The sequence below is a fragment of the Cardiocondyla obscurior genome, linkage group LG19 (genome assembly GCF_019399895.1).
Source record: "Cardiocondyla obscurior isolate alpha-2009 linkage group LG19, Cobs3.1, whole genome shotgun sequence".
NCBI classification, from domain to species: Eukaryota; Metazoa; Arthropoda; class Insecta; order Hymenoptera; family Formicidae; genus Cardiocondyla; species Cardiocondyla obscurior.
Genome location: NC_091882.1, coordinates 1,338,253 through 1,355,457, shown reverse-complemented (window position 1 = coordinate 1,355,457; position 17,205 = coordinate 1,338,253). Strand labels below are relative to the sequence as shown.

Here is a 17,205-nt window from a genome sequence, read left to right as displayed (position 1 = left end):
TTCTTATATCAGAATAATAATAAGTAATAATATAATAATGTTAGACAGCGAATAACGTCCCACGTAATAAAAAAAACTTACCCTGTATAAAGAATAAATTTGTATATAAAAATCATCATCTTATTACTTGTTATCTTTTAAGCAAATTTAAGAAATTTATACAAAAAGAAATAATGCATATAAGTATGAGACTACACGGAAAAAAAAAAAAAAAAAAAAAAAAGATGCGATTTTTTTCCCCTTTAATTATAAATCTATATTATTTATCTATAGGACCTTCAACAAGATCTCTTAACTGGACCATCACAGGATGGACATCGTGAGCGAAATTTCCGCTCGCGGCGCGGATTCCTTTGACACCCCGACTGATAATTTAATTACTCTCGATATTTTTCAGGACAGAGAAAAAACGCATCGTCGTCGTCGTCGTCGTCGTCGTCGTCGATTTATTTAGCAAAAACGCCGAAAATCGATTCAGTAATCCGCGAATTGGTGCCACGTGTTACAAACGGACGTTTAATCTCTCGATAAAACACGAAATTATTTTCGAACGGGTCGCGCTATGGGCGTCAGACACAAGGCGCTCTATACAAACTAATCTCCACTTTCGTCGGGATTTAATAAGCAAAGAGAGAAGAAGATTTATTGTGAAAAATCAACAATGGCGCATTAAGAGCTAACGAAAATAAATTATGCTCGAGCGCGCGCTCCGAGCACGTGGCAAATTAGTTATCACGGACTAGGAAAGACAACAATGTCACTATCGATTGTCCTCAAGACTGTTGAATGCAAGATAACGCTGAGAAAAAAAAAAAAAAAATAAAATAAAATAAAATAAAATAAAAAGAAAAGAAAAAAAATTACGTGTGAAATTTAGTCAACATTAATTGTAAGAAATCAAGTATTCGTTTTTGGATCCAATTAGAATTTTCTCATTACATAATTTCTGACTTTCAATTCGCATCAAAACTTAATTTTCACTCATGACGTCATTTCAACTTTGCCGATTAATAAATGTTGGAGAAATATACCTATAGATAGAATAATGTTGCAAGTGATGAATTATCACAGCTAACATTTGTTATTTCCAACATGCTTCATAAAAGGTTGATAGTACGTGTAATTGACTTGATCATATTTGTTGCCAGAATTATCATAAAATTATGATTGGATCCAGAGGTGACTATACATACAACATTCTTCTCTTCTTAGGATGTGAAACAAGCTTTGCGGCTAGCAATTAAACATAGTTACTTCTTGTATTTCGTAAAAAGCTCACCCCCGGTTTTCTCAATTACGACTCGCGCGGCTCTTATCGTGCCTGACGTATGCACAAGCGCAAGGACAATTGCGTGACAAACGACTTGACTTACAAACGATTCGCGTGTAATTATCGCCAGCCATATTTTTTTTTTCGAGCTCGCATATCTATAAGTAGCGCTAATGTTCAAGTTAGCTCGTGATTTCGGCTCGCCGGTTTGCCCAAAGCATCAGAGCTCGTCTCTTAGGAAGCACCCAGGCAGGTACATTTTCACGTCGTTGATTCGATTGCTGTTCGGGACAGCGGTAAACCCGTTGATTCGAAGGATAATATCTTGACCTCCTTCGCCTTCCGGGGCGATCACAAATCGATCCGTGTTTTCTACTTTGTGCGGAGAAATGAATTTCGCGGCGCTTGGATTTATCCTGATCGGCTGCCATGCCTGGGCGATTGAGACAGACGATAATAGTAAGTGGATATCCGTATTTCTTTTCTTCCGGTACTTTTTCCGGGGGGTTAGGTATGGTATATCGCCAGAAATACGCCCCGGGGTCTGCGGTTATATCACAATTATCTATTTTCGAGCAGTCTACTTTTAAGACCTCTATTTTTGAACCTTCTATTTTTCCAGCCACCCGTTTTGGCCCGGTCCTTTTTTGAGGCAAAATTTTTGATAGAGAAAACTCAGACATTGTACAATATATTTCAACGAGTCTTTTTACGTTATGGTTTATTTTTGTCTAGTCTATTCCTCGTCAATATTATTCCGTATATTCCGCGATTCTACAAATGTCCGTGTATTTTTTCTTTTCTTTTCTTTTCTTTTCTTTTAACTTTGAGAGTTTTTTAACGACACGTTAGCAATGTATACCCCGTCAACTATTTAACGCTGTCAAATTCAACTCCAAACGTTGTTAAATTTAAATTTAAATAAATTTAATTTATTTAACCTATTTTATGTATTTGATATTATTTCATTTAATTATTTAAATAGATAAAAATTTATTAATATTGTTGAAAACTTTTGTGTGTGTGTGTGTGTGTGTGTGTGTGTTTTTAGTACCGACTGTGTACGATGCAAAGGATCGAGTTGTCCAAACCTTCCATTATAAAACAAAATTAGAAAAGTTTCTCGACAAGTTAAAGTCGAAGCTACAAAAGGGAGATAGCGACCTCGGCATTCCGATTCTCGATCCGTACATTGCCAACAAGTTGCAGATCGAACTTAGGAATGAAACGAGCATGATAGAGTGAGTATCGCAGGTTGATTTTTCAACTAATCACCGACGCGTTAAATCAATACGACCTAACCACTCTTTGTCCAACAAAGAATATAAATCACAGCTATAAACTTGTAATCATTTTATAGTTTAATTTTATCTTGTGTTTTACTTCTAAATTAGGTATATTGAGTCGTGTATTAGCAACACACGTGTATTAAATAGACAGATAAAATACAACGCGTTTTAAAAGACCTTCGGTCTAGGCCATGTGGTATTAATTTGACGCGTGCGTCATATATTGTCATATATGTAACTGTCGGATACTAAAAAAATTAAGCCTTTAATGACAAACGACAATATTCTTCATTTTTCTGTTGTATCTTTAGCTTTGAGGCGGGTTTGACGAATATTACGATAGTTGGCTTGTCCGCGTATAAAGTCAACAGTGCAGACTTGAAATTAATTGGTTTGAAAGCCCAAGCGGATCTCATCTGGTCAAATATAAAAGCGAATACTAATTACTCTATGAACGGCCATTTTTCTATTCTAAACGTTTATGGAAACGGAAGTATAAAGTGAGTATTTGTTGATCTCGAAAGAATTTAATTATCTGCGAAATTTCGATAAGTTTGACATTTTGTAATACTTTTATCTTACAAGTTTTTCACCACAAATTTGTGCCCCGTTTTACTTATACGTTTAAATTAATAAATAAACTCTGAACAATAAAATTGTATTAAATTTTACTCCGCATTTTGTTCAGCTGCAATAGAGAGTTTGCCTTTTTTTTTTTTTTTTATACAATGCCCTCGCGCGACTTTATCAGGCAATGCCGACTGCAAAAGAGCGCGTTATTAAATCGTGACTGAATTTATATGCTTCGCGCAAAACACGCAATCGCGTCAATCTTCTTCAGGTTTTTTTTTTGTTACGGTGATCAGACTCTCCTCGCCCTTAGCAAACGCAAAACTCAATTTAGATTACTTCAACGAGAATTAATGACTTTTTTTCAAGATGATTAGACATTTGATTATTAGATTGAGTAACAAATTTATATTTTAACGAATATTTTCAACAAAATCAGAAAAGAAATTCAGTCTTTTCTTTTACAATCTAAGTATATATGTGTATATGCAAATTAAAAATTTTTATTAATTATTATACTGTAAAATGTAATTGTTTTTAACTTTTTCAATAATTTAAACTTGCAATAAGATACAATTTTATCAATAATTTTGTAAAATTTAAAAAATTGACATCTCAGAAATTTAAAGATTAATGCAAAACTCAAAGCTAAATATGTATATATGCATATATTTATTTTCAGTGCAGTTTTGAAAGACTTGAGAGTTCGAGCTGATATTAATCTCGCGTTAAAAGATATCCAACATGTTCGAGTTGAAAAAGTGTTGACAACGGTAACTATAGGAGAGTTTGAGGTAAGTACTTTAGCTGAATTAATTTAATTTATTCTCTCTCTCTCTCTTTTTTTCGTTTCGCGATTATGAATCTCAAAACTCGCCTTTGGCTATTGGATCGTTGCAAATATATGTATAACGTCGAGAGTTATCATACGAAATCGGTTGTTATGCGAAAAGTGCCACTTATACGGTATTGAGTCAACTTCGCTATATCGTTTATTACCCTCCCAAAAAAAAAAAAAAAAAAAAATTTTTATGCGACTTACCAATCTGCATGAGCTTCAGCGGAGTTGTATAATTCTGCCGGTGACTGTAACATAAAATAAAACATATTAATGTAGATGTGTTAGTACTTGAATTAACGTAAAGGTAGAGATTTTGTTTTTTTTTTTCTTAAAGAAAAGAATAAACTCTCACCTAAAAGTTGCTCCGCCGATGTATGATGCCCTTCCCGAGCCTGCTCCTCCTCTCAGTTCGGACGTCGTCATAGACGAGTCATCCTTCCGCGCACTGAACCCTGGACATTGGACACTGAAGCTAAAAATTTACGCGGCCAAGCGGCAAATGAGACGTGAGCCGCGACGTGAAATATTCCCCGCGCACTTAATCTTTTTCAAGTTCCTGAAGAATCAATTGCTCGCACTCCATGTTGAGAATTCGTCGGCCGCGACGAAGAAGATGAGCAAAGTGCGAATTTTGGTCTCTCGCAGTGAATGGCAGTTGCCGGAACCTGCTGAACGTCGCTGAAAGAGATGGCGAGTGAAGCGGTTCGGTAATGCTGGTCGCGGGCGACGCGGCTAATCGGGTCAGGTCGGACGCTCCGTGCTCTATATATATATATATATATATATATATATATATATATATATATATATACCCGGCACATAATATAACCTTGGCGTTTCGAAGCACTTTTTCCGAGTCTAAAACGACGAGTGGAACGACACGGGAAGACAGAATATGATTGTCCGTTCCCTAGTCAACGACGTCGACACTAATTCGTACGCGAGACTGTCCTCCGTGCGACCAAAATTTAATAAACGCGTAATTGCGGAGCGATTACAGACACATCTTTCACGCCCGATGCTCCGCAATTGAACTGACCGTTAGAGATTTCGGCCCTTAGATAGAAAGAGACAACCGTCGTAAAAAAGTGAGACAGCAATAGGTCCGATCGTCATTTAGCGGAATTTCGGAAGCGTCGGGCTCTCAATGCCGAGTTAATCTATTAACGTTTTTTGAGTCATTCGACGAGCTCGAGGCGTTTTCTTCCAAAAGAAAAAAAAACGGAGCGATTCCGAGATCCCAGATCGTCGCCGTAATAAAACTAACTGTTCGAGCCAGCCCCAAAAATAGTCTAATAATCTGAATATTTTTTTGTTTCGTAAAAATTAATATTTCTTAAAAACTTACACACATCAATGATAACATCGATAGCTGACGTTTACTCTCACTTAATTAGCAAGAAGCGAGCTAAGCGAGAAAAATTTAAATTATTTTAATTCAAAAAGTTATAAATATGCAGCCAAAAACATTGGATATTTTGATATCTTTGCAACGATTTATTAATTTCTACTCTTTGAACACTGTTTCTGCCTTTCGACTAATCCGATTCCATGGAATACAACGAATTAAATTAAATTGATTTTACCTTACTAATTGCTTTTACTCTTTCTAATTAAAAATATTTCTACTTGCAGTTTAACGCGACAGGCCTTTACAACGATAAAAAAATATCCCAACTATTAAGCCAAACTATTTCAAAATTGATACCTCAAGCGCTCGACCTGAATGAGATCGCAAATCATCTTAATGACATTGTAACTCAGGTTCTCAATAAATTTCTGGCCACTAAAACTATCTTCCAACTAATAAGAATATTAGATCTGTTGTAGTACTTTTTATAGTATAGTAAAAAGTATAAGTACTAGAATTGTAATATTTTTCTGTTATGCCGACGTGACGATATCGTTTGATCAACATTTACATACAATTGTGATGCCAATTGATCAAAGCGGTATAAATTAATCTATTTAAACTGGGTGTTTTCTACTAATATTAGTTTTCAGCAAAGCTCCAGTTTAGCACTAAAATTATTTTTGCGATGCTACCAATAAAATTAATATTAAACACATCAAAAGAAAAGACCACTTATTTTATAATAACATTCTCGTTTCATACAATTATTTACTATTCGAAAAAAAACTTTAAAAAAATTAATTTTACTACAAATGTAAATCTTTTCTGAAAGAGAGCTACACATTACCCGCTATGTCGTAGGCTTACAAGGGTGAAGGAATGTGTAGCGAATGAAAAAGACCATTAGTCCTATCGTGAATGTACTATTAAAAAAAAATAAAATAAAAAAATGTAATAAAAAGTTTTAAGTATTTTTAAAGATTATGCATTGTATTTATTTCATTTTGCAATTAAGCTGCGTCCGAGATTATAAATAAACTTGCGTGGTCACAAAGTCGAGCTTGCACACGAACTTTCTGAAGAAAGAATGACAAAAAGAGAAGTGAGACCGTCCTCGCCGCCGTCTGGATCTTACATCTTACATTTTTTTCTTCGCCGCTTCACGATAGAATTAATTTCGAATCGTTGTTACGAACACACAAGATTTTTCTATAATAAGTCTGCCTTTTCTTCTCGAATCACAATGTCACTTTCAGGCGTTGGTTGCAGAGAAGAAGATTTCGTACAAGAAAGGTACGTAAATTTTATATTTATAACATGATGAACTTTTTAAGAATACAAACAGTTTAATATATAATGTTTCTGTATCTATTTTAAAAATTAAAAAACCAATTAAATTGAAAGATACATTATCTTGTTCTATTTTAATTTTTGTTATTTAAATTAATAGCAGATTTCAGTTGACTTAAAGTTACTTTTCTTTTTTATTAAAAAAAAAAAAAATGTTTTATTGGATCGCATTCTAAAGAGCAAGATAACAATAAAATTCCAACCATTAAATTGTGCAACAAGATGCCACTTATTTTTTAATATTTATTAACAATTTAGATATATTTCCAATAGGCATACTGACATATGCCATTGGATACATATCATTAATAATAATTTTAACATAACAAAGCTGCTAGTTATATTCCAAGATGTTTCTTCAAGTTCATTTTTTGGCATAGCTTTTGAAACTTGGTACCATGTACATGGGTATTATGAAAAGTGATCCACTTATACAGATTAGCGAAATTATTTTTTCCTGCAAGAAAAATTATCTTTCATTAATGCACTCTGAATAAAATTAGTAGTAAACTTATCTTTTATAATTCTATATTTTAGTAAAAGAGGTTAGAATGCTACATGCTAAGAACATTTCTTCTTGTAGCGAAATTACTTTAATGATACTTAATTAATAAAATTAATTTTGTAAGCCTAGATTTTTTAAATATTTTTATGCATTTTATGTATCCATGTGACTAACAAAAAGATTAACGTCCGAATCTTTTATGTGATTTGAGGCACACTTGTTACCAAAAAGTTTCTACTTACAGCGGTGGATATTCTTACTTCGGGCGGTGCACTAACAATCGTATTTGAATACGTTCTGGCGATAACAGTCAACAAATGAGACAATTTTTTCAGCCCATTATGAACCGCGAACATTTTCGTTGAGACTTTCTAAATAATCGTAAAATACCACTGAGATTACTTGAACACTAACCAAAAATATGTCTATTGTCTATATCGCCACGGCCACGTCGTCAGCAGTGTCCAGAGTACTCCAGAGTTACTTGGCAAGATGTCTCAACATTCAATTGCATTTAATATATGACTATGAATGAAAACTCTATCATGAAATGCTCATGCATTTCCCACAAGCAGATACGTAATTTCAACGTCGTAATTATCGTCGCATATTATTACATTCTGTAAAAATAAATGAATATATATGTAAAGAAATGTATATCATACAAGTTCAAAAAAGTTATAAATTATTGGCACCAAAGCACAACAAAAGCTCGATACAAACACAACATCAAAAAAGTATCATACGGCTCGAATAAAATAAAAAAGAAACAGGATTAAAACTAGAAATCATTAAAAAAAAAATACTTTTCAATTACTTTACATTCGGGAGCTGTAAATCGACATCCGTATAAACAAAAATAACGATCTTTCTAAACTCTCTCGATGTATTAGCAGCGACGGTAGCGTCAAGAACGTGTCGTAAACGGAATTTTTCGGAACTACCAAAATCGATGATGATATATATATATCAGCATCGATTTTGGTAGTTCCGGAAATATCCGTCTACCAAATGCTACCGGCGCTAACGTCGCCGCAAATACATCGAAAAAGGTTAGAAAGATCGATGTATTCGCGACGGTAGCGCCGGGAGCGTTTAATAGGTGGAATTTTTCAAAACTACCAAAATCGATGGTGACATATATATATCAGCATCGATTTTGGTAGTTCCAAAATTCTCCGTCTACCAAATGCTCCCGGCGCTACCGTCGCCGAAATACATCGATCTTTTTAACCTCTATCGATATATTTTAAAATTAAAATAATTATTTAAATAAAACGTGGGCACTCTACTAGCTTTAATAAAATCGAATTAGAGTCAAAAAATTAACTTAGAACATTCAAAATCATAAACTTTATAAGATTTTTATTTTAATTTATAAAACATACATGTCACTTTTTATAAGTTAATTATTAATATTTTCCGTAGACTTACAAGCTTCAAACTTTGTGGAACGAAAGTAGAATGAAGAAACTGTAATGGAATGCCAACAAGACTCTTGAGAAAGCAGCAGAAATTCCCCTCACCAAGTACAGATCACAGTAAAAATTCTGCGGCCTTCCAGATACTCCAATCACAAGATAACTGAAATATATATTTTTGAGTTAAAAAACTTATTGAAATGTAATGTGAGCACTCTACTACACATAAATAAACCAAATTTAAATCAGAAATTTATCATAAAAACCTAAAAATAATTTATTTAACAATATTTGAATATTTAACCTACAACACATACCTGTATCTTTTTATAAGTTTTATAACAAATAATTCCCGACGATGTACAGGCTTGGTACTGTTTGTGGAGAAAAAAGAGGTTTCAATTTATATAAACAATCCAACAGGATGGCCGAGGAAGCAGCAGAACTTTCTTGACAATGTGTAGAAGCACAGGAAAACTTTTCTGATCCACGCAACTCTCCAGTCACCAGCAAACTGAAATATAAATTCATTCACAGTTAAAAGAAATATTAAATTGTAATTAAAACACTCTAATACATTAAATAAAACAGAATTAAAGTTAGAAATTGAACTTGTATGCCTGAAAATAATTTATTTAAGAGTCACTCTACTTTTAACCTATAACACATACCTGTCACTTTTTAAACTCTTAATAAAAATAGTTCTCGTTGTTGCACAGGCCTCGCACTTTCTGGGCAGCAAGAAGGAGCCTCAAATTTAATAAAAAATCCAACAGGATGGCCGAGGAAGCAGCAGAACTTTCTTGACAATGTGTAGAAGCACAGGAAAACTTTTCTGATCCACGCAACTCTCCAGTCACCAGCAAACTGAAATATAAATTCATTCACAGTTAAAAGAAATATTAAATTGTAATTAAAACACTCTAATACATTAAATAAAACAGAATTAAAGTTAGAAATTGAACTTGAATGCCTGAAAATAATTTTCTTAACAGTAACACTTCTTTTAACCTATAACACGTACCTGTCACTTTTCAAACTCTTAATAAAAATAGTTCTCGTCGTTGCACAGGCTTGGCACTTTTTGGGCAGCAAAAGGAAACTTCAAAATTAATAAAAAATCCAACAGGATGGCCGAGGAAGCAGCAGAACTTTCTTGACAATGTGTAGAAGCACAGGAAAACTTTTCTGACCCTCGCAACTCTCCAGTCACCAGCAAACTGAAATATAAATTCATTCACAGTTAAAAAAAATATTAAATTGTAATTAAAACACTCTAATACATTAAATAAAACAGAATTAAAGTTAGAAATTGAACTTGAATGCCTGAAAATAATTTTCTTAACAGTAACACTTCTTTTAACCTATAACACGTACCTGTCACTTTTCAAACTCTTAATAAAAATAGTTCTCGTCGTTGCACAGGCTTGGCACTTTTTGGGCAGCAAAAGGAAACTTCAAAATTAATAAAAAATCCAACAGGATGGCCGAGGAAGCAGCAGAACTTTCTTGACAATGTGTAGAAGCACAGGAAAACTTTTCTGACCCTCGCAACTCTCCACTCACCAGCAAACTGAAATATAAATTCATTCACAGTTAAAAGAAATATTAAATTGTAATTACAACACTCTACTACATGAAATAAAACAGAATTAAAGTTAGAAATTAAACTTGAATGCCTGAAAATAATTTATTTGAGAGTCACTCTACTTTTAACCTCAAACACGTACCTGTCACTTTTCAAACTCTTAATAAAAATAGTTCTCGTCGTTGCACAGGCTTGGCACTTTCTGGGCAGCAAAAAGGAACTTCAAATTTAATAAAAAATCCAACAGGATGGCCGAGGAAGCAGCAGAACTTTCTTGACAATGTGTAGAAGCACAGAAAAATTTTTCTGACCCACACAACTCTCCAGTCACCAGCAAACTGAAATATAAATTCATTCACAGTTAAAACAAATATTAAATTGTAATTAAAACACTCTAATACATTAAATAAAACAAAATTAAAGTTAGAAATTGAACTTGAATGCCTGAAAATAATTTATTTCAAAATCACTTTACTTTTAACCTCAAACACGTACCTGTCACTTTTCAAACTCTTAATAAAAATAGTTCTCGTCGTTGCACAGGCTTGGCACTTTCTGGGCAGCAAAAAGGAACTTCAAATTTAATAAAAAATCCAACAGGATGGCCGAGGAAGTAGCAGAACTTTCTTGACAATGTGTAGAAGCACAGGAAAATTTTTCTGACCCACGCAACTCTCCAGTCACCAGCAAACTAAAATATAAATTCATTCACAGTTAAAACACATATCAAATTGTAATTAAAACATTCTAATACACTTAAATAAACCGAATTTTAGTCTGAAATTTAACTCAGAAGCCTGAAAAAAATTTATTTAGATGTAACTTTACTATTAACCTTAAACACATACCTGTCACTTTTCAAACACTTAAAAAAAATAGTTCCCGTCCATGTAGAGCCTTGGAACTTTTTGGGCAGCAAGAGGGAGGTTTAAATTTAATGAAAAATCAAACCGGGCACTCGAGGAAAACGCAGAACTATTTTCACAACTTGTTCAAGTGCAGTGAAACTTCTGTGACTCTCACAGAACACCAATCACCAAAAATCTGAAATAAAAAATTATTTACAGTTAACAGAAAAATTCAATTGTATTTAGAACACTCTACTACACTTAAATAAACCGAATTTTAGTCTGAAATTTAACTTAGAAGCCTGAACTCACTCTGCAAAGTGTTAGTGCTATCTGGAGTACTGGGTAAGTCGAGGAATTTTCTCTTGTACCAGGAATGGTCAGAGGGACTTCTGCGGCTTAAACGAGTCTCCGGACGGTTTCTTTGGTTAGATTTCGTCGCGAACCTTTCGTCCCCAAAGCGCCAAACCTGTAAATAAAGCAGAAGTATTTTTAAATTAAAACTAAAAATCTCATAAGTGACACATTGAGGTTAAAGTTATATTTTGACAATTTTCTCACTTTTTAATTAACTGAGGCTCTCGAGCAATCTAAAATCGGTCCCTCACGATAGAGGAGGGTACTCTAATTAAATTCTAACGCATGACATACCTGAATTAACTCTGCAAAGTGTTAGTGCTATCTGGAGTACTGAGTAAGTCGAGGAATTTTCTCTTGTACCAGGAATGGTCAGAGGGACTTCTGCAGCTTCCCCGGGTCTCCGGACGGTTTCCTTGGTTAGTTTTCGTCGCGAACCTTTCGTCCCCAAAGCGCCAAACCTGTAAATAAAGCAGAAGTATTTTTAAATTAAAACTAAAAATCTCATAAGTGACACATTGAGGTTAAAGTTATATTTTGACAATTTTCTCACTTTTTAATTAACTGAAATTCTCGAGCAATCTAAAATCGGTCCCTCACGATAGAGGAGGGTGCTCTAATTAAATTCTAATGCATGACATACCTGAATTCACTCTGCAAAGTGTTAGTGCTATCTGGAGTACTGGGTAAGTCGAGGAATTTTCTCTTGCACCAGGAATAGTCAGAAAGACTTTTGCGGCTTCCCCGGGTCTCCGGACGGTTTCCTTGGTTAGTTTCCGTCGCGAACCGTTCGTCCCCAAAGCGCCAAACCTGTAAATAAAGCAGAAGTATTTTTAAATTAAAACTAAAAATCTCATAAGTGACACATTGAGGTTAAAGTTATATTTTGACAATTTTCTCACTTTTTAATTAACTGAGGCTCTCGAGCAATCTAAAATCGGTCCCTCACGATAGAGGAATGTACTCTAATTAAATTCTAACGCATGACATACCTGAATTCACTCTGCAAAGTGTTAGTGCTATCTGGAGTACTGGGTAAGTCGAGGAATTTTCTCTTGTACCAGGAATGGTCAGAAAGACTTCTGCAGCTTCCCCGGGTCTCCGGACGGTTTCCTTGGTTAGTTTTCGTCGCGATCCTTTCGTCCCCAAAGCCCCAAACCTGTAAATAAAGCAAAAGTATTTTTAAATTAAAACTTAAAATCTCATAAGTGACACTTTGAGGTTAAAGTTATATTTTGACTATTTTCTCACTTTTTAATTAACTGAGGCTCTCGGGCAATCTAAAATAGGTCCCTCACAATGAAGGAGAGTATTTTAATTAAATTCTAATGCATGACATACCTGAATTCACTCTGCAAAGTGTCAGTGCTATCTGAAGTACTGGGTACGAGGATTTTTCTCTTGCACGAGGAATGGTCAGAGAGACTTCTGCGGCTTCCCCGAAACTTCGGATGGTCTCGTTGGTTAGCTGCCGTCACGTATCTTTTGCCTATAAAGTTTAAAGCCTGTAAAACAAATATAAATATTTGTTTTTCTGACTTTAAACTTTAATCAATAACACATACCTGTCACTTTTAAAACTTTTATAAAAATTAGTTTCCGTTGATGCACAGTCTTGGCACTTTGTGGGAATAAAAAAGACGGTTTAAATTTGTTAAAAAATCCAACCGGACACTCGAGAAAACAGTTGATCTTCCACAAACGAATAAAATAAGCATAAAATATTTTGCGTAAAATATTCACCAATGGAGACACAGCATTAATACTGGCATTCATGAAACGACTCGATTAATAAAATAATGTAAAAATACTTAATAAATAGCATTAAATTGTTGTAAATTAACGAGCAAAATACGATTAAGTTTAAAAACTTATAAATAACGCAAAAAACAAACGTAAAATGTCAATCGATTAATTTCAACCAATAGGAACACAGCATTAATACTGACATTCATGAATCGATTCAAACAATAAACTATTGTAAAATTACTTAATAAATATCATTAAATTGTTGTAAATTAACGTGCAAAATACGATTCAGTTTAGAAACTTATAAATAACGCAAAAAAAAAGTTTAAAATGTCATTCGATTAATTTGAACCAATAGGTACACAGTATTAGTACTGACATTCATGAAACGACTCGATTAATAAAATATGGTAAAAATAATTAATAAATAGCATTAAATTGTTGTAAACTAACTTGCAAAATACGATTTAGTATAAAAACTTATAAATAACGCCAAAAACACGTGCAAAATGCAACTCGATTATTTTCAACCAATAGGAACACAGCATTAGTACTGACATTCATGAATCGATTCAAACAATAAACTATTGTAAAATTACTTAATAAATATCATTAAATTGTTGTAAATTAACGTGCAAAATACGATTCAGTTTAGAAACTTATAAATAACGCAAGAAAAAAATGTAAAATGTTATTCGATCAATTTCAACCAATAGGAACACAGCATTAATACTGACATTCATGAAACGATTCAATTAATAAAATATTGTAAAAATAATTAATAAATAGCATTAATTGTTGTAAACTAACTTGCAAAATACGATTTAGTATAAAAACTTATAAATAACGCCAAAAACACGTGCAAAATGTCACTCAATAAATTTCAACCAATAGGAACACAGCATTAGTACTGACATTCATGAAACGATTCGATTAATAAAATATTGTAAAAATAATTAATAAATAGCATTAAATTGTTGTAAATTAACTTGCAAAATACGATTTAGTATAAAAACTTATAAATAACGCCAAAAACACGTGCAAAATGTCACTCGATTATTTTCAACCAATAGGAACACAGCATTAGTACTGACATTCATGAAACGATTCGATTAATAAAATATTGTAAAAATAATGAATAAATATCATTAAATTGTTGTAAATTGACGTGCAAAATATAATTTAGTACAAAAATTTATAAATAACGCAAAAAAAAAGTTTAAAATGTCATTCGATCAATTTCAACCAATAGGAACACAGCATTAGTACTGACATTCATGAAACGATTCAATTAATAAAATATTGTAAAAATAATTAATAAATAGCATTAATTGTTGTAAACTAAGTTGCAAATGGAATTTTCTCTTGCACCAGAAATGGTCACAAAGACTTTTGCGGCTTCCCCGGGTCTCCGGACGGTTTCCTTGGTTAGTTTCCGTCGCGAACCTTTCGTCCCCAAAGCGCCAAATCTGTAAATAAAGCAGAAGTATTTTTAAATTAAAACTAAAAATCTCATAAGTGACACATTGAGGTTAAAGTTATATTTTGACAATTTTCTCACTTTTTAATTAACTGAGGCTCTCGAGCAATCTAAAATCGGTCCCTCACGATAGAGGAGGGTACTCTAATTAAATTCTAACGCATGACATACCTGAATTAACTCTGCAAAGTGTTAGTGCTATCTGGAGTACTGGGTAAGTCGAGGAATTTTCTCTTGTACCAGGAATGGTCAGAGGGACTTCTGCAGCTTCCCCGAGTCTCCGGACGGTTTCCTTGGTTAGTTTTCGTCGCGAACCTTTCGTCCCCAAAACGCCAAACCTGTAAATAAAGCAGAAGTATTTTTAAATTAAAACTAAAAATCTCATAAGTGACACATTGAGGTTAAAGTTATATTTTGACAATTTTCTCACTTTTTAATTAACTGAGGCTCTCGAGCAATCTAAAATCGGTCCCTCACGATAGAGGAGGGTACTCTAATTAAATTCTAACGCATGACATACCTGAATTCACTCTGCAAAGTGTTAGTGCTATCTGGAGTACTGGGTAAGTCGAGGAATTTTCTCTTGTACCAGGAATGGTCAGAGGGACTTCTGCAGCTTCCCCGGGTCTCCGGACGGTTTCCTTGGTTAGTTTTCGTCGCGAACCTTTCGTCCCCAAAGCGCCAAACCTGTAAATAAAGCAGAAGTATTTTTAAATTAAAACTAAAAATCTCATAAGTGACACATTGAGGTTAAAGTTATATTTTGACAATTTTCTCACTTTTTAATTAACTGAGGCTCTCGAGCAATCTAAAATCAATCCCTCACGATAGAGGAGGGTACTCTAATTAAATTCTAACGCATGACATACCTGAATTCACTCTGCAAAGTGTTAGTGCTATCTGGAGTACTGGGTAAGTCGAGGAATTTTCTCTTGTACCAGGAATGGTCAGAGGGACTTCTGCGGCTTAAACGAGTCTCCGGACGGTTTCCTTGGTTAGTTTCCGTCGCGAACCTTTCGTCCCCAAAGCGCCAAACCTGTAAATAAAGCAGAAGTATTTTTAAATTAAAACTAAAAATCTCATAAGTGACACATTGAGGTTAAAGTTATATTTTGACAATTTTCTCACTTTTTAATTAACTGAGGCTCTCGAGCAATCTAAAATCGGTCCCTCACGATAGAGGAATGTACTCTAATTAAATTCTAACGCATGACATACCTGAATTCACTCTGCAAAGTGTTAGTGCTATCTGGAGTACTGGGTAAGTCGAGGAATTTTCTCTTGCACCAGGAATGGTCAGAGAGACTTTGCGGCTTCCCGGGTCTCCGGACGGTTTCCTTGGTTAGTTTCCGTCGCGAACCTTTCGTCCCCAAAGCGCCAAACCTGTAAATAAAGCAGAAGTATTTTTAAATTAAAACTAAAAATCTCATAAGTGACACATTGAGGTTAAAGTTATATTTTGACAATTTTCTCACTTTTTAATTAACTGAGGCTCTCGAGCAATCTAAAATCGGTCCCTCACGATAGAGGAGGGTACTCTAATTAAATTCTAACGCATGACATACCTGAATTAACTCTGCAAAGTGTTAGTGCTATCTGGAGTACTGAGTAAGTCGAGGAATTTTCTCTTGTACCAGGAATGGTCAGAGGAACTTCTGCAGCTTCCCGGGTCTCCGGACGGTTTCCTTGGTTAGTTTTCGTCGCGAACCTTTCGTCCCCAAAGCGCCAAACCTGTAAATAAAGCAGAAGTATTTTTAAATTAAAACTAAAAATCTCATAAGTGACACATTGAGGTTAAAGTTATATTTTGACAATTTTCTCACTTTTTAATTAACTGAGGCTCTCGAGCAATCTAAAATCGGTCCCTCACGATAGAGGAGGGTACTCTAATTAAATTCTAACGCATGACATACCTGAATTAACTCTGCAAAGTGTTAGTGCTATCTGGAGTAATGAGTAAGTCGAGGAATTTTCTATTGTACCAGGAATGGTCAGAGGGACTTCTGCAGCTTCCCCGGGTCTCCGGACGGTTTTCTTGGTTAGTTTTCGTCGCGAACCTTTCGTCCCCAAAGCGCCAAACCTGTAAATAAAGCAGAAGTATTTTTAAATTAAAACTAAAAATCTCATAAGTGACACATTGAGGTTAAAGTTATATTTTGACAATTTTCTCACTTTTTAATTAACTGAAACTCTCGAGCAATCTAAAATCAATCCCTCACGATAGAGGAGGGTACTCTAATTAAATTCTAACGCATGACATACCTGAATTCACTCTGCAAAGTGTTAGTGCTATCTGGAGTACTGGGTAAGTCGAGGAATTTTCTCTTGTACCAGGAATGGTCAGAGGGACTTCTGCGGCTTCCCCGAGTCTCCGGACGGTTTCCTTGGTTAGTTTCCGTCGCGAACCTTTCGTCCCCAAAGCGCCAAACCTGTAAATAAAGCAGAAGTATTTTTAAATTAAAACTAAAAATCTCATAAGTGACACATTGAGGTTAAAGTTATATTTTGACAATTTTCTCACTTTTTAATTAACTGAGGCTCTCGAGCAATCTAAAATCGGTCCCTCACGATAGAGGAGGGTAC

At 34.3% G+C, this 17,205-nt stretch overlaps 2 protein-coding genes and 2 long non-coding RNA genes across 4 annotated transcripts; 1 reads left to right on the top strand and 3 right to left on the bottom strand.

Moving 5' to 3' along the window:
* Nucleotides 1-1,449: 1,449 nt before the first annotated feature.
* LOC139109936 (uncharacterized) lies at nt 1,450-6,305 on the top strand. Its single transcript, XM_070669386.1, has 5 exons — nt 1,450-1,729; nt 2,322-2,511; nt 2,871-3,059; nt 3,812-3,923; nt 5,606-6,305. Exons 1-5 carry the CDS (start codon nt 1,660-1,662, stop codon nt 5,798-5,800), a joined length of 756 nt encoding a protein of 251 aa, XP_070525487.1. The 5' UTR covers nt 1,450-1,659; the 3' UTR covers nt 5,801-6,305.
* A 297-nt stretch (nt 6,306-6,602) lies between these two features.
* On the bottom strand, nt 6,603-8,105 carry LOC139109937 (uncharacterized). The gene is made up of 3 exons (XR_011546920.1): nt 7,997-8,105; nt 7,422-7,799; nt 6,603-7,131 (listed from the first exon to the last, which is right to left on the bottom strand). It is a non-coding gene; the product is annotated as an uncharacterized lncRNA (long non-coding RNA).
* A 424-nt stretch (nt 8,106-8,529) lies between these two features.
* LOC139109959 (uncharacterized) lies at nt 8,530-9,561 on the bottom strand. Its single transcript, XR_011546924.1, has 3 exons — nt 9,272-9,561; nt 8,918-9,114; nt 8,530-8,763 (listed from the first exon to the last, which is right to left on the bottom strand). It is a non-coding gene; the product is annotated as an uncharacterized lncRNA (long non-coding RNA).
* Nucleotides 9,562-11,602: 2,041 nt separating this feature from the next.
* Nucleotides 11,603-13,803, bottom strand: LOC139109958 (uncharacterized). Its single transcript, XM_070669405.1, has 4 exons — nt 12,959-13,803; nt 12,735-12,882; nt 12,386-12,552; nt 11,603-11,687 (listed from the first exon to the last, which is right to left on the bottom strand). Exons 1-4 carry the CDS (start codon nt 13,167-13,169, stop codon nt 11,665-11,667), a joined length of 549 nt encoding a protein of 182 aa, XP_070525506.1. The 5' UTR covers nt 13,170-13,803; the 3' UTR covers nt 11,603-11,664.
* Nucleotides 13,804-17,205: the final 3,402 nt, after the last annotated feature.